The 24,018-nt window shown below is 38.8% G+C and overlaps 1 protein-coding gene across 1 annotated transcript in view; it reads right to left on the bottom strand.

The window, feature by feature from the left end:
• BCAS3 (BCAS3 microtubule associated cell migration factor) overlaps positions 1 to 24,018 on the bottom strand; it is a 363,717-nt gene that overhangs the window by 209,750 nt on the left and 129,949 nt on the right. The window contains exons 16-20 of the mRNA XM_086624898.1: positions 18,965 to 19,115; positions 11,729 to 11,773; positions 4,929 to 5,053; positions 4,281 to 4,446; positions 3,008 to 3,108 (exon numbers count right to left, since the gene is read on the bottom strand). Coding sequence (XP_086481024.1) covers positions 3,008 to 3,108; positions 4,281 to 4,446; positions 4,929 to 5,053; positions 11,729 to 11,773; positions 18,965 to 19,115 — 588 coding nt within the window. The remainder of the gene's footprint in view (positions 1 to 3,007; positions 3,109 to 4,280; positions 4,447 to 4,928; positions 5,054 to 11,728; positions 11,774 to 18,964; positions 19,116 to 24,018) is intronic.

Here is a 24,018-nt window from a genome sequence, read left to right as displayed (position 1 = left end):
GTGTGTAAATAACCAAACGCAGTATTTTTAGAAAATTCTCTTTTTATCACAAGAGCTCAACGGCCTACTTGATAGTTTTCAGAGACCAAGGACGACTTTGGCCCCGTGTTTTGGCATCAAACTGCGTATTTATGAAAACCTGCAGAGTACAGCCCTCCAACCAGACCGCCAGACGTTTCATTGTTCTGTCCGTCTGCTGACAGAGGTACTCTGTGCTAAAAAGCACACTGAGTATTTTTCAACGACCCAGGGGGCAAAGGTCACTTATTATAAATGGATAATGAGACCTAATGCAATGTTCTGAGTGTGGACAAAGAAAGGGTCTATCCATACCCCCTTGTGACTTGGTCATTCAGGCTTTTATTTCCCCTGCACACTTAATGGAGCCAAACAATCGGCAGAAATGCTATACAGAAACCCAGAGAAACTGCTGTATTCTACCTCTGATAGACAGATACAAATAGTGACCCTGAAACGGCGCCAGAATTCCTCTTGCCACTAACGTGGCAGACAGATGTAACATTCACCCTAAACCCCCACTTAGCCATTTGCTGGCAATTAAACCCACTGGCGGAAGCGATGGCGCATCAAACCGCAGGCTGCGGCTCGCGTTGGCCCGTTACGCTGCTGCAGGTAAGCAGAGCCCCCCGACCCCGTCTGAGCACGGATTTAGTAGGGAAAAAGCCAACAGGTGTCTTGGAGTCTGTTGTGCCAATCCTGGTTTGACTATTTTTTCAGAAACTTCATCGAGTATCTTCAGAGGGAATAAATCGAGAAAACAAATACATTTTCAAAGAAGATCAGATATACACGAATTTCTCCTTAAATGCCATTTTTACTAACCAATCTAGATTCTTTTTTGTCTTTAGTGCTTATCATTGTTTTTCTTTACATTCCACATCCATCTTAAATAATTCCTATTATGTGAGTTAAAGTCTTCAAATAACACAAACTCATTATTTTGTTGGAATTTAGCTAGCACTCATTCTTCCTCCTTTAAAAAGTTTTCAGTGCAAAACAATTTGAAATGCATAGTGTTTGAGCTGTTAATGAAATACAGAGAGTGCACCACATCCCTCCCTGATTTCAGAACGTGGGATAAATGTGATCTGTGAATATAAGCACTGATACAGAAAGGCTTTTGTTCAGGCCATATCTTTGCCGTACACTGCTTTTAATTTCAACAGAAACTAAAAACCAGAAAACTACAGTTTCTTTCTGTAAAGAAACTACTTTTACAACCTGTCCAGAATTCTCCAGAGACCGTTCTCTGCTCTTGGACCCATATTGCAATAACATACAATAATTTCTATATGCATATGTTTAATAGCATGCAGGGGAAATAGCTGAAGCCAATATGGGTGATATAAAGACATCTCGAGCTAGAGCAGAGAATCTGGGGAGGGCAAGGCGAGGGAAGGAATCCAGCCCAAACAGGCAAGCTGCAAGGACTGAATTTAATTCACTTTTGTGAATTAAAGCGAGTTTTAGAGACTGATTCAAGACTACTCAGCAGCAGCAACAGGTGCATAAACAATGCATAAAAATATAAATATCAAAATGAATTACTGGCAACATAAGCAGACTATGTGGCAGCAGTTACCTTAAACTACAATATGAAATCAGACCTATGCTCCACAGTTAAGAGCATCTATTAAAGGCTTTGATATAAATTACAAATACATTTGTTGACCTGATTGTACTCAAAGCTTCAAAATATTTATATGAAAATTTAAGCGTAGGCTTGCACACCTAATTTTAGATGTACTCATTTGAAAAGTGATCTGTATTTGTATTGTAAAATATTCTACAATCCAAATACATTCTTGCAATGACCTTTTATCTCAGAGCAGAACTTACATACCTGTAAGTGAGAGCAAAATAATGCAGGAATCTAGCAAAAACATCTAGCCAAAAGGCACATCTAACCCAGTGTTGTGCACTATTAATTACTTTTTCGTATTCTTTTCAACCTTTTGAGTTTTCTTCCTTTTTCTGTGCAGCATGGGAAAAGGAAGACCCTAACCTTGTGGGTTTCCACAACATTTTGAGCTCGGAGCACATGCAACAGATGGACAGGTAGAAGCAACAGACCTAACCTGGCGCCGACGTCGCTTTCACCAGTCACATTCAGACACTGCCTGTTGGCCCAGATGTCCACTCTCTGCATTTTAAAACGCCTGTCACATAACACGCTGCACTCACAACCGTGCAGAGGGTCTAGTTTCCCCATGAGCATCTTTACATATGCCAAGAGTTGTTCCCCTGTGAAACTTTGACTGTTACATCACTTTGATCTTGACTACACCCTACATAAAAAAGAGACTTGCTACTCATTGTTAATACTCTTCTCTTTTTTGAATTGTCAAAATAAAAAAATCACATAAATGCTCATTTATCTGTAAAAACAATATGAAATACATGGTTTTATATATATATAATATACATATATCATGTATCTATAGATATAGATATCTGAATATGCAACGCCATGCATACTGGCTCCCTGCGAACGACGTGGCTGGGTAAGACACAGGACGAGGCAGGTGGGCAGCTGTCCCTGGAAGCGATGCCAAGGCTCCCAAGGGAAGCAGCTGCCTGAGACTGGCTGGAAGTCGCCCAGCAATCAGGAGTTCCAGGGGAGAGGGGAAATGCAGATGCACTCACTTGTCACCGAGTATCGAATTCACGAGAGGAAACGGCTAAAAGCATGGGAAGAAATGAGGTGAAGAAGCCCTGAAGACTTTAGGGGATCTCGTGGGTCACACTTGCAAGGCCTGCCAAGCACTCACATTTTGGCTATGTGACAACCTCACAGCTTTGATTCCTATCAAAAAAGAAACTATTCCTGCTGCTCTACCGTTACTAACATAGCTGGTCACATGAAGCCCTATTCTGGGGTAGAAACACGTACTGAAATAAATGCAGGTTGAAAAACCAACTCAGAAAGTCACACCCTGCTTAAAACGTGCCCAGAAGACAAGACAAGAAGTTGTCAGCTACTTACAGCCTGCAAGAAGATACTGGTAGTACTGCACGGCGTCTGCAGCCAGGAGCAGAGGATGGTTTGCATTAAATGGTGGTTGGAGTTCATTCCACTGAGGAGTTCTGAGGTAAAACACAAGACTATTAATATTTAAGCTAATACAGAGAATGTAAATCAGTGTTTCTGTCATCACGTGTAATTATCTATACAAGCTCACAAAATGTTTGTAATTATTTAAATTAGCTTGTTCAAACACCGCGATACACCACAGGCAGTTGAGCAGCACGACCAAACCGTGCAGATTGTGAGGCAAAGACAGAACTTGTTTGTTGACTGCAGCATGTGTTGCGTAAAACGATGACGAAGGCGGTTTAGAATAAGTTGGTAAATATATTTAGGGCCACTGTATGTCATGCTGACGTTATATAAACACACAACAGAAACTGGGGAACTTTTTTGTTCTGTTAACTAGCATTGCTTCGATGCTGTAAAGTCACGGAGCATTTACAAACTGTGAAAATAAAGCTGTGTAAAGTTATGGACTATTGATCCAATTAGAATTTTCAATTCCATTACAACCTACTCATTTCAACAATAATGGTCCAGAAGTCTGTGTTGTAATTTTAATTAGGGTGGGCCATTCCTAAATAGCTTGGTAAATCAAGTATTGATCAATCTAGTCCAGCCATAAGCAGCACTAAGGAATATAGGAGACAAGAAAAATCGATAGAAAAATATTTTAAAACGTCAAAAGCACTGACAACACTTTCTCATCAATTTTTGTTTACTTTCTTCCACATGTCAGGAATAATTTCTTCAACTGCTTCAAGAAATGCTACCTTCAGCTACTTGCAGGATAACTCGCTGAATTCTTCGCAGTGCTTCGTCACGGAAACCTCACTCATGTCTCATGGCAGAATTCTGTACTTTAACACTATTAAAATAATTGTTTCTTGTCCTTATATAAAAAGCTAAATTACAATCTGATCATTGAAAATCACCAATTGATAAGTACCTCTATTGATCCATAACCATGTTCATGCAGCTTCCATGTCTGCAGAAGTATTTAGTTCCCATTTGGACACGTAAGCACTAATAGAACTGTATGAAAAGGTAGACTTGGATTTGTTATTGAAAGTCCCCTCTTCCAATGGAAAACTTTAAGAGTCTTTAAGATGAACTTTATAATAAAAACATGGGTGAAAATCATGATGCAGTTCATTCACCCCTTCCAAAGAAACCATCATGACCATTTTTTGGACAAAAAGAAGAAAAAGTAAAAGGCATGAGCTACCTAACCAAAGCCCAGCTGGCCCTGGGGCATGTCATCATTTCCAAAGGTGTGTCGTCACTAATCTTCGGCGCAGTGCTGAGCGGACGCGGTTCCAACACGTGCTCCACCAGGCTGCCGTAACAACTGATGATATACAACGACTCCACTACAAACTGTTTTGATTGATCTGTTTGCAAGAAGAAAGAAAATCTTATTGAGACAGCACAGCAGAAACAGAAAAAAACGTTTACAGAAACAGTAGACTCCTTATTCTTTTATATCTCTTGCCTTCATATGCTTGCAGTCAAAAATGTGAATTAAAAGAAGTGAAAGGGCTGGACAGACAAAGAGAAAATTGCACGGAGCACACAATTTTCCCTTTGCTTCAAAAAAATACGAATATCTCATATAAGAGAAGGTGGAACAGAGTTTCTCACCAAGGTGTGTTCAGGTAATTACACATGGTCGAACACATGTCTGCACGTTTGCTTTGGTAAAGGTGCCTCACCTTCACCTCACAGCTCTTCCAGTGACACTTCACCATCGTCACTGAGTCCAAGGAACAAAACCTACAGATAAGCACCGTTGGCTCAGAAGTTACCGCAAAATGAGAAAATAAAATAGGGAATTTAAATTTAAATGCAAGTCCTATTTTTGTAACATACCAACCTTTTTCTCTTTTCAGACCAGGATTGTTTGCAAACCATGACCTTGATGATCCAAAGACTGCAGCGACACAAAACTCTCCTCCCACAGACTTACTGGGTGAAATCTGCGGAGCTGGTTTGGATTTGCTTAAAGAAAGAACAAAATAAAATTATGGAAGTTAATTCTCAAAAATTAAGATGTCCCTTGCTTAACAATCATTCTAAAAGTTTCATTCAGAAGTGGTGAATATCTGCAGTTCCCACAATATTTAGTAGGATTTACAGATGTTTAGTGTTTCTTGATCATAGGTCCCAAATTCCCCTTGATCATTGAACTCATTAACTTGAAGAACAGCACTGGCTCATAATGGAGAACTGGCTGGATTGTTTAAAAGACCCAATATTGAATATTTGCATTCAATAGAAACAGCTTCCAAAGTGAATACAAACATTTACAAGTCTTAAGTCCTTTGGGAATGAAAATACAGATTCTGGGTCAGTCATTCTAGGTGGTGGATATTTTCTTGCATTTTCAAAAGAAATTTATAAATAATGCTAACATTGGCTGCTCATCAGTTTAACTCAGCACAGCTCTGACGCCATCAAAACCACCAGGATATGTGTGACATGGGCAAAAGGGTAAGAGGGAACAACATGCGGAGGATACAAGGAAAGGGAAACAATGCATATGCTCATGAGCTACGTGTTCAAACAAATCAGTAATTATATCATGTAAAAAGAGATTAAGACACATTCTCCTCTGAAACACCGCAATGTGCATGCAGCAGACACACTGGTTTATAATTACGTTTCATTGAAACATCATTTAGTGCTCGTCCTTACAGGAATCGGAAGGTACGTAACGTTCTGCTTTGTATAAACTCAACCTGTGTTCAGAGCATTGTCCACTTCCTCAAGTCATTAAACCACGACTTCACCCTTTCCTTAAGGGAAAAGCTGTTTGAGAAGTTCACCCAGGATTCCTCCTTCCCCACTTTTCCCTTTTTTCCAGTCTTTTTAATTGGATTATTTTATCTCTCTCTCTCTACTCTATTTCACTGCTCCCCTCTCTTGCTACATCTCTCTCCTTTCCTTTCCTCTTCTATTAATTTCTTGCTCTACCACGTATCAGCCTGTGATTACACCATCACATTAGCTTAGTGGTTTTTAAGTAATGACCTTCAATTCTGAGAAGTGTGTGTGTGCATACACGCATGTGCAAACAAATTATTGCAGTATTATGATGGACTTACGGAGCAAAAAAATATTCTCAACTAGCAGAAAGCAATTCAAACACTGCATAATTAGAATGGCACTTAATTCACGCTACCCTTACTGTGTTAATGACAGATTACTTGTATACAGGTGAAGTAGTTCAACAGAATGAACCAACAGGGATATTAAAGCAAGAACAGCTTATGAATCAAAATAAAGTAAAAACCACACAAGAAAAGTCAAGTTAAACCAAAATCATTCTACAAGCTGGGCTTCTCTCAAACTCCTGCACCCGGCTGCAGAGACTGCACCTGCCCAAAGACCTGTGTCTTGGTCCCTCACAGCTCAGCCTGATCTCACGGAAATAAATGGCAAAAGTTGCCAATCTCAAACCCTTTATTTCCTTCCAACAACTAGCTGCAGTGAGTGACAGGTGGAAAATATGGCATATGGTTAAAAACATATAGCCTCCATCATCACTGTCATGCAACTTGAAACATTTAAAATCGCCTTCAACTTGAACTCACCTAAAGCAGCAAACGCTTTTTGTACAGCCCACCCGAAATCAGGTCATTTATGAAAACGGGAGAAAAAGACTAATGGTTTGCACTTGTGCTGGGTTTTCAGCCAAGTTTCTGAAAGGGATTTGCAGAAAGTGTAACTGAGCTTCCCAACACCTTGTGTAGTCTTACTCTGCCAGTTTTACAGAGGGACTCACTGAAGCGCAGAGGAGCTAAGCTACTGGCCATAAATCACACACCCAGCAAGTCTATGGTCACACGGTTCATTCAGAAAAAAAAAACAACAAAAAAACCCTTTTAAATTCCATCACACTGACCAGAGTCAATAGAAAGATTCACAAAATCTTTCACGGACTTAGATCAGTCCTGAAGCTCTCATACGTGCAGGAGAAGCTAGAATGTCCCAAAAGAGCAATTGCAATTTATAGTCAGTAGCTCTGATATTGAACCACCACAAAGCACTTAATACCCAACTGTTAAAACTACAGCTACAGATTACTGGGTCAGAAATCTGTGTTCCAAAAAGTTCCTGACTATGGATGTATTACCTTGCTTGCATTGGCACTTCACAGTCTGTATTAGAATACTTAAATTGATCTTAAGTATTTATTAGCTGCTCAGAAAAATCCCAAATATGTTTCTTTCACTTTGAAATAGTCATCTGTCACAGAAACAGTAATTTTAACCAGTTCTGTAACAAACTATGTATTGATAACTATTTTTAGCTCTCACTTTCCAAAAATTTATACGCTAAAACTCCTTCGGAAGCGAAAATGTAAAGGTATGCACTACTTAGAGTCTTGTCACTTACTGATGTATGCTTCCATCAATAAATGATTGTTTTTAATATAGACCAAGATTGTTCAGAAGGACAGTGTTACCCACCAAGCAATACAGAGCAAACGAAGAGTTGGATTCAGCCATATCCACTTACTCTGGTAAGCTCCTGAAAAAGAGAATCTTTCCATGCCACCCTAATGTTCTTACTATTCTGAATTTCCACTTGATACAATCTGAGGTTATTAAAATAAAGAAAATGGGGAAAAAAATGGGAGTAAATGCTATTCTCAACTACAAACTGGAGTAAACTTCTACAGAGACATAATTGACTTTGTTTCTTCAAGCCTTTAAGCAGAAGGGAATCTGGTACTCTAACTGTACATTTTTGCAGGGTTCTCCACACTCGTAGTCCCAAAGACCTGTGCTCAATCAAACGCAGAGATAAACAACCTCAGAGGAAACGGTCTAAGCTGTGTTCTATTTACACCACGTCTTTGAAACGCACATCCTTCAAGGCGTGCCTTGAAGGGCTGGTGTCAGTGCAAAACATTGTCCCTTCAAGAATGATGTTCTGTAGACAGAAAGAGCAGACCTTGTAAAACACGATTACTCATGTGGTTAAACTTAGTCCTGCTAAAAAATAAAGACAAACAAAAAAAAATGACTAGTGCATCATATTGGTTTAGATACATTTCTGAAAAAGCTGCCCAGATGCCAACAAGTCTACTCTGAAAACCATTGTAACTAGGGAATCGTTCGTTTTACCACCATTTTACTTTATCCCTGAGTTTTCATCAATACATTCCAACTCAAATTTCCTTCTCTCAGCAAACCTCAGCCCGGCTATTTTCAGTAACAGTAATGCCATTAGAAAAATATATTTTCGTGTCATTGTGATATTTTAACAACTTGGAAACTATAAATCCTCATTATTGTGTAGATGCAAACACCCTCTCAGCTTTATCAATGATAACAAAACAACAATGTTGAAGGTAGGTGGTGAATGACTTGTTTCTGCTATGAACTCCTGCTCTTTACTTGCTCTTAGCCTGTCAGCACTTCATAAATTATTCCAAGAACTGGAATTAAGGCACATTGGGCCTCACTTTTAAAAACAGTTCATTTCAAAGAATCTTCACAATATACTAACTCTCAAAAGATTGCACCATAGTTTTACTGAAAGGGGCTGCGATACAGGAAGAAGTGCACGTTGTTGGGAATCAACACTAAAATCAAGAAAGTGAGGCCAAAACACTCACCCTCATCATTCCAAACCTCCACATGGAGAAACAACAGCACCATATTTAAGACACAAGGAGGATAAAAAGGCAGTGTACTTCTTCTTGTCAGGGTCTACCCAACTGTGTCACTACACCAAGAATTCAATGAGAAACAGCACTATTTTTATCCCAGTCGTATCTATGCAGGCATCTACAGCAGGAGTGCAATAGTAATAAAACTCCCTTTAATTTACATAGTTTTTGTTCTTCTATAAATTTGATAAGAGCTTTGCTTCAACTGAAGTCCATGTTCATGTCACTTCAGTTACCAACAGCTGACATGCATCTACCCCAGCTGACGCCAATGACAAAGTCACCTACTGGAAATCAAGTTAATCTCAAACTCCAGCTAAACACCACAATATTTGGGGAAATCTGTGTAGCTGATAATAATTAACTTTTCTACCACAGTTTTGGAGGATTATATCCATTCTAAACGGAGAAGCACTGAGATGAAGATTTACACACATCCAATGAAAAACATACATGAATATTTTCTACTGAAATGCACAAAAAGCAACGAGAGCAAACTAAAGAAGAAAATTAAGACATCACTTTGTCAGATCTTAAAAAGAAATGAAAAGACTCAGCAACAGCATGCAAGTTCTTTCATGTTGACAACGCAATAAGCAAAGATTAAGAGCTACTGGAACAATTCAGCGCTACCACTTGCTGACTTTCACAATCAACCTCTGCCATAATCTCTGGAAATGTATTGTGTAGCTCTTCATAAAAATCATTAACTAATACCAATATTTCAACTAGTTTACATTTTTAATTATTATTTATTTTTCTACTCGACGTAAGAAAGAATTAGTAAGAATTAATACTATCAAAATATTTTGAAAACCAGAGGCAACGCAGTAGAGTCATGAGTGTTCCTCAAAGAGCTTTATGTCTCATAAAGTACTGTTGGCTCTTCAATTTGTCCTTAAATTTATGGACAAATGAGTGATATGACTTTAAAAAAAATAAATAAATGGCATATATATATAATATGAAGGAACTGCTTTACAAATTCAAATATTATCAGTCAAATACTAAGAATCTGCAAAGACTGAGAATCACATTAATTCTATATTCCCAATGAATAGGCTTCAAATACATCAGATTCATAAAAACAAAAAGTCATCCACGACTCCGCAGCTAAACCCACTGAAATGGGACCATATACGATTTCCGAATGTAAAAGTTTTATCTAGACTACATAGGCAGCAACAAAAGCACCAGGAGAAAAAAATACTGCATGAAATTTGCAATTACACATAAAATTACTGAAAAAGCACATCTGCCTCGAAATACATAAATTTAATTTATCATCGTGCCTGAAACAAGAAAATAAAGACATGTTTCCAGTTGTCAAATCATGAATAAAGCAAGAAAAAGCAAGAAAAGAAATAGCAGGCTCCTTTATTCGCCAGGCAGTAAACTGTCAAATCTCCATTCATTTTGTTTACATAATTTTAGGTCTCATTAAGACCTTAATGGAAACAAGATGATTTCTTCCCCCACCCAAAGTGTGGGGTTTTTATCCTAATTTCTCTGCAGGCTAGTAAAAACCATATTTTTGAGCTAGCACTGGCATTAAACAAACCACAAAAGAGTCTTGTGAAAGACAGGGAACAATTTTTGAGTCTATTTCATGTGTTTCTCTCTTTAATCTAGGCCTTTTAATCTTGCCTCAACCTAAAATCATCTCTGGTTGACAAGCGTCTCTGCTGCTTCATGCAGGGGGTGATGGACATATCCCTTTGCTAAGACAATCTACCTTCAAAACTCTTCTTCCAGAGCCCTTCCAGTTCTTAGATCATGTTGGACGAAACAGGTGCATCGTAAACTACATTTGGGAATGGTTCTTGGGAACACTACTTCAGTAACTGGATATCCTCTAGGAATAAGGCAATGGCACCTCCTTTCCTTTAGTGTCACATTTAGTGCCTTTGCTTCTCCTGGCTTTGGTGTAGCTCCCATACCCTCCTCAGCTGTCCTCTGCCATTCTCTTAAGAACTCTGAATCCTAACGAAGCTCTTGAGAAGTTCTTTCTGCTGAAGACAGTATTTTGACAGAGTCATAAGAGGGTGATATATGTGGAACAAACTTCTAGTGGTAGAAACCAGAGCCACATCCAAATATCAACAGATACTGATAGATACAGCTAGTACATATCCTTAGCTAAATTTAAAATAAAACCAAAACTGAAAACAAACCCAAAAAACTCCTAGTTGAAAGCTTCTAAATTTTCTAAGAAAGTTGTTAAGATGTTCAAACTTCTCCCACTCTTGTTGCCCAGAACTTCAACCACACAACCTCCATTTCATTATCAAAAGGTGAGTGGAGGTTATGTAGCCCTGCACGAATACTGAACCACGCTCCAACACAGGGAAACTTGTTCAATTTGGTTTTTTCTTCTGTGTTATTGTCATACACTGCAATTTTACATATTAAAATAAAAAGCCCTTATTATTTCAAATATGCTGATTTTAATGGAATTGTGGTTTATTTTTTTTCTCAAGTGTGAGACTTGCTCTTTTTTTTGCAGTGCCTGTTTTATTTGCTTCATGTCTCCAACTGCAGTACTTTACTGTCTACTCACTGCTAATCTGGCTTATTTTTGAGAGGTCATCATCGATATTTTCTGTCTGTAAGCAATTTAGTGCTACAATAATAAAGGAAGCTATATAGAAAAAAAGAGGCTTATTTTGGAAAGATGTTGCAATTGGTTTTGCCCACTGGGAAATAGTTTATTTTTTCAACTTCTCTGCTACTTAAAAATTAAATGCTCCCTGAAAGGTAAAAAAGAAAAAAAAAAAAAGTGAATGCATTTCTTTGACAATGCTTGATGGTGAACATGCATCCATATTTAAAAGTGAAATTATGCAGTGCTTCCACCTATGGATCAGCCATGCAAGTAAACAAATTAAAAAAAAAAAAAATCAATCCCAAATTAAAAAGTCTAAGCACAGAGTTATTTTCAGTGAGGACAGCAAATGAATTATAGGCATGCTGGGTTTGAACTGGGAACTCACCATGGAGCTTTTATGGAAAAACATCCTGCTCCAAACAGGTAAGGTCTTCACGTAAAGGGGAAAAATGCACAGAAATTAGATGAAAACTCAATTACCAACAAGTACACTGTATATCATGCTATTAAGATCTATGCAGAAAGTAAACAAAGTCTTTTTTTATAACCGTTCATGGTGCCCTGGGAGAGATGTAGCCCTCTAACGCAACGCATGCTGACGCTGACAAATGACCCGTAGAGGTGACCAGCCCCACCGACATCGCAGCCACGACGCAGGAGCTGGCGGGGGAGGCTCTCCATGCACAACTGCTGCGACAAACGGAACGCATCGGCCGCAAGCGGGCTTCAACGGTGGAACTCAAGTCAGACACAGCTTTGGGCTCCCCTTCCTGAAATCTGCTGACAAACCTGAGGCAACAGCAGTCGACAGCCCTAACCGGGCACTGAAGTCAAAACTAGTAGAAAAAAGTCAATTAGCATCAAAAGCGACAAATTTCTGGGTGCTCTCCATGAAACACTGACGGTCTGAATGGGATGGTTTGATAAATTTACCGAAAAGAGGCAAGTCCTAAGTAAAAACGATGACAAGTACAAGCACAATCTTTTAGAGAAAATTACTCAGCCCTTTTCCCAGGACAGAAACACACTACGAAAATAAAAATCTTCAGCAACTGTATGACACAGCAATATTACTCCTCCACTTATGAGCTTGTGTGGAATACAGGAAAGAGAACCCTAATTTATTTCAAATGTATTTCACGTTAAAGATCACCTGATACAGAGCTTAATGTTTTTGGCAATTCCACGTTTTATCCACACCGTGATTTTTTTGTTGTTGTTGTTCAAGTATTTTGCACAGCCTATAGTTTCCAGAGAGGTCTCACACCCCATTAATTTTAGAGCATTTATAATGGATATCCCCGTTTACATCACCCTTGAAAAAGCCTTCATCATACTGACATTTTGCATAAAATCTGAAAAGGAGGAACAGAAGGTCAATTTAGAGCTACTCACATGCTCAAGGCTTCTTTGATTCTCATTTGGGATGTAACATCATCCACAAAATTGCTGAATAATTGATTTTGTAAATGCCAACACGCCATTTTTCTTTTTATACTCTGACTCAGGGACAAATTTGGGCTATTTGAGACAAATGAAATGTTTTCAAGCAATCAACTAACAGAAAAGGTCTAACACAGAAAGATGGATAAAGCGCTGAGCCGTATGCCTACTCAATTTAAAGTATACCTGCATGATAAAAATGACTTCTGTGAACTAAATTTGCCATAAGCACAACATCCACGAATGCAGACATCAGACATCCTCTTAAAAAAACATTTAGGCGAAGGTACAAAACTAAGTTATATTCTTCTACATCCAAAGGTGTAAAAATTCAATATAGAATACTGCAGAAAAAAAAATCTGTCCTCCCCTCTCCCTGTTTTTCTTAGTAGTAATATGGGTCAAAAAACAAACTGAAGGTCTTTCAAACTATAAAATGGAGTAGCCTTTAACTGTTTGTATTTAAATAAATGTTTGGTTAATGCTTGGGGTGAGAGAGCTCATTTGGTAGAACCATCTGCCTTTCTAGACATAATGTGCCATCTCTGAAGAGTGATGGGTTGTATTGCAATGAAATCGTATGAACTGTATGAATTGGATGATCTTCTCTACAGTCAACATGTTCAGTCTCTGAGTTGAAGATCATTCCAATGGCTCAACAGAAGATTAGCCCAGCACGATCACACCCTTTCAGTATTTCATGGAAAGCTAAGTTTTCTCTATAATCCATAGCCAATATAATTTAAAACCTCGTTTATCTAGCGTAAACTTGGAGAGTCATTGGAGACTGGTCGAATCTGACTGGGAACTTAGAAATTCTAAATTATGATCCTGGACATTGTGGCAAGTATATTTTTTTTCCTCTCTGCCTCAGTTTCTCTGTCTACAAGAAGCAGGCAAATGACATTTAGCTGAGCTCGTTAGAACATTTTAGAAGATAACATAGGCTTTTTTTTTTTGCACAACCTACTATGTTGACCTGATTATACTTGCAAATTAACAAACTCTCTCTATTTTAATTACAAATTGACCCAGGTGGATACATGTTTCAATGGAAGGTTTTGTTTCTTTGTTTGTTTTTATCATGGATAAAAAATCTTGTATCAGGAAGAAAATGCACTTACACTTCAAAAGACTACAGCAGAGTCTTAATAAAATGCCGTAAGTGGGAGAGAGACAACTTAGCGTTTCCTTTCTGTTCACGAGACCTAATTTCTTTCAAGATGACCATTTTTTTCACAATGATATTTATATAAGCAATTGTTTTTCACTATTTCCTTTGCACAGTATGGACAGTATGCTAATTGAGAGAGAAAGCATGTACAAATTACAGGATAACCCAGCCTTGAAGAGACAGCACCAGATGGCTACGCTCGGTGACAGTAACAGAGCAATGCCAAGGCAAAAATCTCACTGAGGTTCCCCAATCTCAAGGCTAGTGAGAAATTCCAAAGGAAAATTATGGAATGAAGATGATTGGCGATTTATGATTCAAAATTCCAACAGAATTTTCTTAACTTCTTACCCGATTTCGAGTTTTAGCAAATTGAAAACTGAAACATTCCTTGATTTCGTGTTATCATGTTTAATAAAGACTATTTAAGCTTTTAATAAGCCATGCAATACCCACTTACTCTAACCCTCATCGTTCTATGTTGCCACAAGCAAGAATTCTTTCAAAAATAGTGACATCTGAACAAAATTTAGTGCAAATAACTGTCTCGTATCAATTACAAATCTTTACAGTAGTTGCTTTATTACCAAAATGCATTATAAAAGCTAAAGGTGACACAAAAAATGTCTGAGAAATGTGCCAGAAAGAGAACGTCTGGCTTTAGCATGCAGGAAAGCTGACCAATTGCAGTGAATTCTTTAGATTTACTTTTTAACTTTTCTCTTGAATTTTAGTTACTTTTTTCCTACTTAATTGTGCCATAACATCATGACTTTGTGCTCCTTATTTTTGTTTGCTTCAGTAGTAGAACCTGGGATGAATTAAGCTCTCTGAGTCAAAATAAAACAAATGGGTATCAGCGATTTTCAGTACACATAATATAAGCAATGAGAAACACTAAAATGATAAAATTGCATCAGACGCTTTACCTACTTTTCCCCTTCCTTATTGGGGGTGGAATGAAGGATGGGATGAAGAAAGAAGACAGTGTCATGTTTAAAAACACACTATCGAAATCTTTTGGATGGAAAAAAAGTCAGGTTTATTCCTTTTCCTACACGGTACCCTGGATGCCTCTGTTTTGACAAGACCCAACTAATGCAGGTTACATCCTGGTGCTTCACTGAAGCTCTAATGGATTTGAGAATGAAGTATGATGCAAATATAACGACCATCTCCCCCGAGAAAGTTAAAACAAATGCTCCTGTCAGAGAAGCCAACTTTTACAATAGTTTTTCTTTTGGGGCAATTATTGTATCTTTTATTCCCCTTCTTCCTATTACAGCTCATCCATGTCCCCACATTCTTACAAACTGGCAACTAACTACAACCCATTCCACAAACACAAGGAACACTTATAAAGCTCCTGCAAAGCACAAAGCTGTCTTCTAACACACTCTGATTCACTGCCTTTTAGAGACAAGCATGAGATGGATCATACAGTTCTTCCCCTTTCAAATCTATAAGCTCTTTGTAAATGAGCAATGAATTAACCCATTCACTAGACTTGAGAAGGAATTCAGCATTACTATTAAAATTTTGAGAGGGAAACTGAGGCACAGATATATAAAGACTTATTAAATCTAGCTCTTTTGCTCTCTTACATCCCCCTAATCTTTAAAACATAAGATGCTTCCTTACTCATTAGTGTTAGAGCCCCTTTGGGAAAGCCTGTCTGCTCCTCAGAATGTGCTGACAGTACAAACTACAGGAAAGAGAGTCAACGGGATGACAAAATATAGGGACAAAAATTAAGTGCTTCATGAAGGTGCGGAAATTACAACGAAAGACTTGAAAAAGCGAGGGAAGAAACAGAGGGCAGGGAACACGGAAACAGTGATGGCAAGGAGGGAGGTAACGGTCTGAGATACTTATTGTGAACACAATTTACATTCTCAGCGCGAAGAGTTTAATGACTGATCAGAAAATGTTCCAAAACCCACAAGTTTGCATGAGAAAAAAAAGCATCTGCGCTGAACAGTGCAGTAATGACATAACTCCAGATTCTGGTCTTCCATTCCCATAGGGCTCCAGTGAACACTTTTAAAAAATTTACTGCCATTCCACTTGTCAAGGCAAATGACATGCTTTGCAGCTCTGCTGGAGACAGATGATATTAAGAGCACTGATCAGTCCTTTCAGTACCTGAAAAATATTTTCCTGTCCTGGATACTAGCAGGAAAAAAAAAACAACTTGACTTTTTGGGTAATAAAACCTGCAAAATTTAATCAAGATGCCTAGTATCAAAGCAGCTTGTCAGATGTTAAAAGCAAACAAACCAGACAAAGCCAGAACTGCTAATTACACGGTATTCTTTTCGTCTCGCTTTTTACTTTTAGAAATGTACTGCAACAGATTAAATTTTTAATTCTTTAAAAGCAGCAACAACAGAAAAAGAATCTACTTTGAGGGCGACCGAACAGCGACTGTAAAATCCAACCGATAGCGAGTTCCTCTCCCTTTCTGATCACTGCACAATCACGAGGTTCAGCAGCTGCTCCCGAAGAGGAGCCGTGTTTCCTCGGAGCAGCGCTTAAAGGTGCTGACCATGTAGGTGTAAATACATCTGTCTTTTGCCATTTGCAGTAATACATGCCTCCTACACTTCTCCGAGCGAGGCAGATGGTCCCTGTCCTGTCTAAATATTACACTGTACAGACTTACATCGCTACGTGTTTCTAGAAATATGAGGGCAGATGTTAAATATGTTAAACACACGCTTTGCCCCCTGGAGGTTTACGTTGAGGCTGCTGTCTCAATTCGGTCATTTTAGGCATGCCAGGCTTCTTGGATCCTAGGCATTCCTCCTAAATCCCTGCTTTATAAATACAGCTTTTCATGTTAATTTGGTGTACTTTCATCAAATATTTTGGACGCAGAACAAATGAAGGAAGCTCTCAGCTTAGCATTGCACATCTACGCGGGCTTCGCTGAAACTTCAGATCCTCATTCATGAAAACTGTTTACACAGCAGGGTATTTCCAGGGACTGTTGTCTTCCGCCCTTACATAAGCCTCACTGAATATTTTAAATTTAATGAGTTTCAAAAGTTACACAAAATAATAGGACAGGGACAGTTTGTGAATAGCGATGATGACTATGAACACTCTCTGAATATGTTTAAGATATTTAAGAAGAAAACATTAAATGAAATAATGCAGACTTATCACGTTTGCAATAGTTGTAGAAAAGTTTGCTGGTATCGACACAGCATTAAGCAAATAGTCTTGTAAAGGCCACTGCATGAATTACTATTGTAAACCGAGAGTTTTTTTTCAAAGCATCATCCTGGTCATGCTCCTATTGCCCTGCCTGTCCCCTGGCAGATCCTCAGATGGCTTATTTTCCTTCTGTGTCTTGTCCCACCTAGTTCTAAGTGTCTATTCCATTTCTAGGAGACTATCAACAGAGCCCAGAACTAAACTTCTGTCCTTCTCCGACTGCACTCTTCATTCAAGTGACCTTTTTGCTATTTTTCCCTCTTTCAGGAACTGTGACTTCCTGCTTCCCTCCATGCACACCAGCCTCCCTCTGATCCTACCTCCCTTCCTGTCCTCACCCAAGATCACACCTTTCTATACTTTCAAAATTCACCTGGTTGCTGGCGCGATCTATTTCCCTTGCCCGTGTTTAAAATGCAAGCAGGAAAAAAAGGAAAAATAAGCAACTGTGCGTTGTAGCTCATGATTTGGCTCAACGAGCCTAATGAAATTCCTGTTTACGGCAGCGAGAGCAGGGCTGGATTGTTAGGTAGACAGCTATATAGAAACACATGTATATATGTGCATACATATGTAAGCTTCAGAACCTCCCCATGCATACTTAGTGCAGTAAACAAACAGTAACAGATTTTACAGGATGTCCTGAACACTCAAGCACAGAAGATGAGAATTACTCAGGGAGAGAGGGAATATCCCTGAGCTCTCGCCTGAAAAATAATTCCCAGTTGATGAAACACAAGGCAAAATTCACCTCACTACTGAGGTCTGAGCAAGAAACCACCGAAGCAAGCAAGGCAGTGCCTGCACCCGTTTGCCAGAATGCAGGGAAATGTTATGAACCTGCAGGACTCTCAATTGTTTCGTCGAACCACATGTCATACTTGATCTATTTTTCTTAAAGATATGAAAGCAATCTGTAAATTAATGGATCAGTCACACTTTTAACTAGAAAATATTCAGGGATTTGAACAATCAGAAAGTGAGAGGGGAAAAAAAAATATAATAATCACCCGTTAGCTTCACGTATTAATTGCAAAAACCAAAGATTTGAAATTGAGAAAAATATCAACTGCTGAACAGTATCAATTAACTTCAAATTGTTGCAGTTTATGAAGCTCACAAAATCTTCTTAGTTATTATAACGTACATATACTTAGTAGAGTTTTTCACAAGTATTTTGAAGTGCTTTTTGATGGCACAGTGAGAAGTACCAAAGTGCATCTGGCTCCGGCGTGACTGTCCACACGTGAATTTCATAGTACAGAACAGTCACTTCAGAAGAAAAATAAGGTCAAGAAAACAACAGGATTAAGTTTTGTCTTTTTGCTCAACGTGGCTTACTGCCTTCCCATTTCTGATACTCAAAAATTGTTTCTGCTTGAAAAGTTTGGAGATCCAAATAAACAAACTTTTTTTAAAAAAATAACCCCATAACTTATTCTGATTGAATACAGCTCTGCTTATGTTTCATACCAATTTCTGGTGTGAAACTTCTCCTGATGTCAGCGTACAGTATTTCCCATATGGCAGACTGCAATAAAATGACCCACCCAAATGAATACTCCTGAATTTTCAGAGATTTGTTTCAGGTTTTGTTTACTTTTCTGATGCTGGTTTTTTTCTTTCCTCATCTCCTCTTCCCCCCACCCTCCTTCTGTTACCATTAAATTACATACACTGAAATTAAAATAAGGAATAAAACTAAGTACCACTAGTAACACCAATTCTTTCCATATTAATTATAAATAAAACGTCAAGAGAGGTTTGTGCAGATACACTTACCCTGTGCGTTTGGTGATGGTCCCTAATGTCATTGGCTGCTTGATTTGAGCGAGAGGCAACACCACAGTCAGACTTGGAAGAGGCAGGAGTCGAGGGTTCCCAGGATTATTGTTTGTGAAGTTATTGTAAGTGTCTTGGCTGTTCAATTTACCTTGATGGGACAGAAACATAATAAAACACATTACTGGAATTTTTTTTTTTTCATTTACCGTTTCTCAAAACTGCCTAAAATAAGATGCTGACAAAGAGAAAAAAAAAAAAAGGAAAAAAAAAAAGAAATAATGAGCTCCTATTGTAAGCAAAAACATATCTAAAAAAGTCATCTTCCTTTCAAGTAAAAAATAAATTACAACAGAAGCAGAAAATATTTACTTTTACATATTGGGATAAGGTCAGTTTCCAAGGAAGGGAAATTTGTGCTGCTGTTGCTTGCCTGACAGTTCTGTTCATCAAAAAGTTTTCAAGTTTGATCTGAAGAACAAACTCTGGATTCCAACTCTCTATTATAAAAAAAAAAAAAAAAGAAAAGAATATCTGGAAAGGAATTGTTTTCCTAAAGTACCACATAGTGTTGGTAATTGAAAGTCCTGAAAAGGTCACTTTTGTTGTCTCTACAGATAAAGGCACACGTAACAGCAATCTGCTGAACTAAGACTGGAGGAAAATAACAAGTAACTATATAAATAAATGCCAAACTACATGTAAAAATCAAGAAAGTATCAAAAAAGTAACCAACTTGCTATTCATTACGAAAAGATGAAAACAAAACATAGGTACTTAAAAAAGGAAGGGGAAAACATGACGAAAAAATCCCAACCACCCTAAATTTAGCTTGTTTCAAAGAGGTCTGTGCTGGATATACGCCCGGTTTAGATACGCTTTCTTCCTTTCTGTATCATTCTGTAGTCACAACCTTTCACTCTTCAGTTAGAAAAGGAAACTGGCTACAAATTTCATGGCCAGTAAAGAAAGAAATGTGAAGAAACCAAAGAAAGAAGTTAAACAAAAAAGGGGCCAGTCTGTTTATAACAGAATGAAAAGTACTTTAAATAGACAAGCAACCATGAATTAAGAGGTTTAGATCATTAACTTGTTTTTCTGTGTTCCTATAATGCTGTGAAACACTGGCTTTGTTCTTAATCAAAAGGGAGCCATATTGGGAATTAGGTTCCTAAACAACCGCTGCATTCTACGCAGATATTATACAAATCCCCGGCCAAATCCATACGGTCTGGCTGAAGAGCAGCCACCTCTTTTCAAGGAAGAAAAACAGCACAGCAAAGGGTTTCTCACAGGAAGCTGCCTGAAAAGCTTTAATGGTACTTCAGATGGATTGAAAATAGGAAAAGGAAGGCGGAAAAATCTTAATGAATGTCTCATCATCCTAAAGACACTCAATGCTTCCTTTACCCTTCTTTTAATACTACATAACTGTAAGCTTAGGGCTTCTATTTGTTTTTTCTACAAAGTCCATAGACCTCTGCATCTTGGAAAAGCACAATAACAAAAATGATGAAATTACAAAGTGTATTTTGTGTTAAGTATCTGGCCTGAACATGGGTCAATACGTTTTAAGAGAAATAGCAAGGCTCTAACGAATAACAAGGCTATTGAAGTCTCAGAGAGCAGATTTCATTAATAGCAATTTTCCTGCACCAACTCGGAATAAAAAGAACCAGGAAAGGGGGGAAAAAAAAAAAACAGCTCAGTTTTAAATTAAGACTGAGATGCAATTAATTTTTTTAAGATGAGTTTCATAATGCATTCTTGGTTCTTGCAGAAAGGAGTACAAATAGTTTTCTGCGTTATTGTCTAATTAGTTACTGTTACATGTTAATCAAGGCCCCTCTGAAAGTGTTTCACTCTCCTACACTCCCCATGAGCAACTGCAAACAGCGACAGCATCTCCAAACGTCTGTAATTTGTTTTCTTTTCCTTGTTAGGAACATAATGATTAACTATGAACTACTGAACCAAACGACTGTGCCGTAACATTCCTCTCTCCCTCTCAAGCCACGTTGAATTATTGGGTGCCCTCCGCTCCCAACATGATGCGGTTTTCCATATGCAAAACCTTCGGTGGATTCAATAGAATATTTGCATGCAGAGAAATGAGGCATTTGCTGATGTCCTTCTACACGAGGATGAGCCGCTTTATTTCCGTACAAGTTGAGGAATCCCACCGAGTTAGGGATACTCAGAAAACTGCAGGATTAAGTCATCACTTAGCAGTTTTTTATTAATGGTAGCAACAACATCCTACAAATTTCTAGGCTCACACATAAGAGAAGAAAACACAAAGTAAACAAAAAAAATATTAAACTACACAGAGAGAACTGAAAACGTGTAAAGCAGATGCTGAATGGGACCAAAATCCAAGATTTTTTGAAAAAAACATTCCGATGTCAAGCATCTCCTTTTTAAATGTATAGCTTAATCTGATGTATACAAACATCAAAAAGAAATTAACTAAGCCAGAGCTCATAATGCACAGCACTTCACAGAGCAAAGATGATAAAAAAATTCAGCTACGACAAATGGAAAAGCTGTAAATACCTAAATTATTTCCCAATAAATAGTCCCTGACAAACTATACTTTTTGTGGCAACATTCAGTTGCTTAACTACAAATAAATGCAATTAAAAGTGATTCAAGTCAAAAATTAAAAGTTGGAATACTACAAAAAGGAGACAAATTATTTCTGAGAGTAAAGTCTTTCTTGAAAATCTGACTACAATAATATTAAGATGGTCTGGATGAGTAAGGTTAAAGAAAACTGTGCTTAATAGAAAAAGTAGAAGTATTTGCTTTCCTGTTCACTGAATTATTTCTAGCAATTTTTATGATGGAAATGTTCTATACTGTTATATCTTCATTGTTAAGTCACCTCAGACCTATCACAGAGGTACATACTTGTCTTCACCACAGCCTCGGGGATGCAGTAAATGCCTCTACGACTAAGGCTGCTCCTTTCCAAAGCATTCAGCAAAAGCTGTACGGTGCACTTGGAATTTCCCTGGAACAAAACGGTGCCACGCATTATGTTTAATAAGTCATTTTAAAACCCCGTAATTTCATGGCGCGCCGTTTCCCCCATCCAGAAATCTGACAAAGTCACCCGCCGTTCCTCCGGCCCGTCGAAGTCGGAAGCTCCTCCCGGAGCCAAGGGGAGCTGTGTGTGCTCAGGACCGCCGTACCGGGCCAAAAGAGCACGAGGAATGCAGTCAAGCATCAACGTTATTTCTACAGCTCAAGCAGTTGCCGATTCACCATCAAAGGACAAGCAACAAATAAGCCAAAGTTTGAGTCTGCTGGATATATCCAACATTTTTCATACGGCAGAATCCTGCGCTCAAATTACCTTGCCACATGTGGCCAGTATATGCTCATCCTTATAAGGAAATACATATATTAATAAGGAATAAAACCCTGGAATTATAGCTTCAAATAGACTAGTTTCACTTGGCACTGAAAATTCAACTTCAAACGCCAGCCTGGTTGTACGCGGGCAGCTACGCCCAAATCACATCCCACGGACTATTCCAGGAATACTTCCTATTGGGATTCATTTAGAGAAAATGAATGGGCACCATCACGATTTCACGGCACACGTGCCCTCTGAAGAACCAGTCGGAAGGTTTTCAGCAGCATCCCGAGCAACGAGGCACTTTCCCTGGGAGACGGCGCAGAGCTGGAGCCGAACGGCCCTCAGGACCGCGCAGGGAAAGTCCTTTTGGTGGAGTGTTTGTCCTTCCATGGGCTGCCAAGACAGGGATTTTCAGCTGGCAGTCCAAGAGCTGTGCACGGAACACATCCAAGCCAGTTTAGGCGAAGGTTTGTCTTCCCCGTACGCATCCTTCCGTTCACATTTATCCCTTTTTTCACTGAAAATTTCACTGAAATATTACAGAGTCGAAGTCCGAATTCCTGATCATAGCTAAACCCAAGTCAAAAAAACTCCTACAGTTAATCCTAACTCATCTTTTTAGATTTCCGCTGGCAAAAAATAAAAGAAAAAGAAATCTGATGTTTCAATTCAAGCTTCTGGTAAATCTCTTATTAATTTACTAAGGAATTTGGAAAAAGCTGACGATGTGGCTTGAGCATCCCAATAGCCAAAGTTGATTTACAAGCACTAGCTTGGATGAACGCTGCCTACGGAGACACAGAAAATCGGACCGGGCAGCGCTGCCGTCGTACCCGTCTGCTGAAAGTCTGAGACACAACCGCCACCACATCGTCCACCCAAAACCCGAGCCACACTTTGCCAGAAATCCATTCCACAAATAGGCAAAGGAAAAATGGATTAAGTTGAGGATAAAAGTGAGGAAAGAAGACAACAATGGGCTTTGTTGTCAGGCAGAGGGAGCGGCTGCCGTGCCGGCCCGGCCGGGGTGTATTCCCAAGGCAGCCATCCTTAACGGACTCGCTTCCACCGAGGAAAAAAGGGAGGCCTGAAAGTGCCAGACAAAAGAAATCCCAGCAGACAAAGGAAAAACAAATTAAAAGCACCATTATAAAACACAGATGCTATAAGGAAAATAAACTTCCCAAGATTTACTGGTTTTCGACAAAGCTGGACATCTGTGGAAAAGACATCAGGAGCAGCTCCCAGGTAGGGTCCGGCTGGGCAGTGTCTGCGCTGCTTCGGCCTCACCTCCATCCTCCTCACCACGGCCCGGCCCCAACGCCTCTGCTCTGGGGCTGCACCCAACAGTCACCCTCCGTGATCCGAACAGTCGCCCTCCGTGATCCACACCCCTTCGCTGCTGCGGTGTGAAGTTATCGATGGCTGCAATTTTAGTTTATCATTATTTTCTTTATAGTTATTGTTAAACCTCCAAAATCCTCTGAAGTCACGAACGTGAGATTTAAATGTTTGATCAAATCACACATTTCTAAGTTTTCCAAATATATTTTTGGATATGAAAGGAAAGCTACACTTAGGGGAAAACACGTGAGACTTGCTAGCTTGTAACACTGCATGAAAAACATCCAATAACTGAAAGCAATTAATGCAGTAAATTCGGCCACTTCTGATCAACTAAGAGCCT

The sequence above is a fragment of the Tauraco erythrolophus genome, chromosome 21 (genome assembly GCF_009769465.1).
Source record: "Tauraco erythrolophus isolate bTauEry1 chromosome 21, bTauEry1.pri, whole genome shotgun sequence".
NCBI lineage: Eukaryota > Metazoa > Chordata > Aves > Musophagiformes > Musophagidae > Tauraco > Tauraco erythrolophus.
This window is presented reverse-complemented; position numbering and strand designations above follow the sequence as displayed.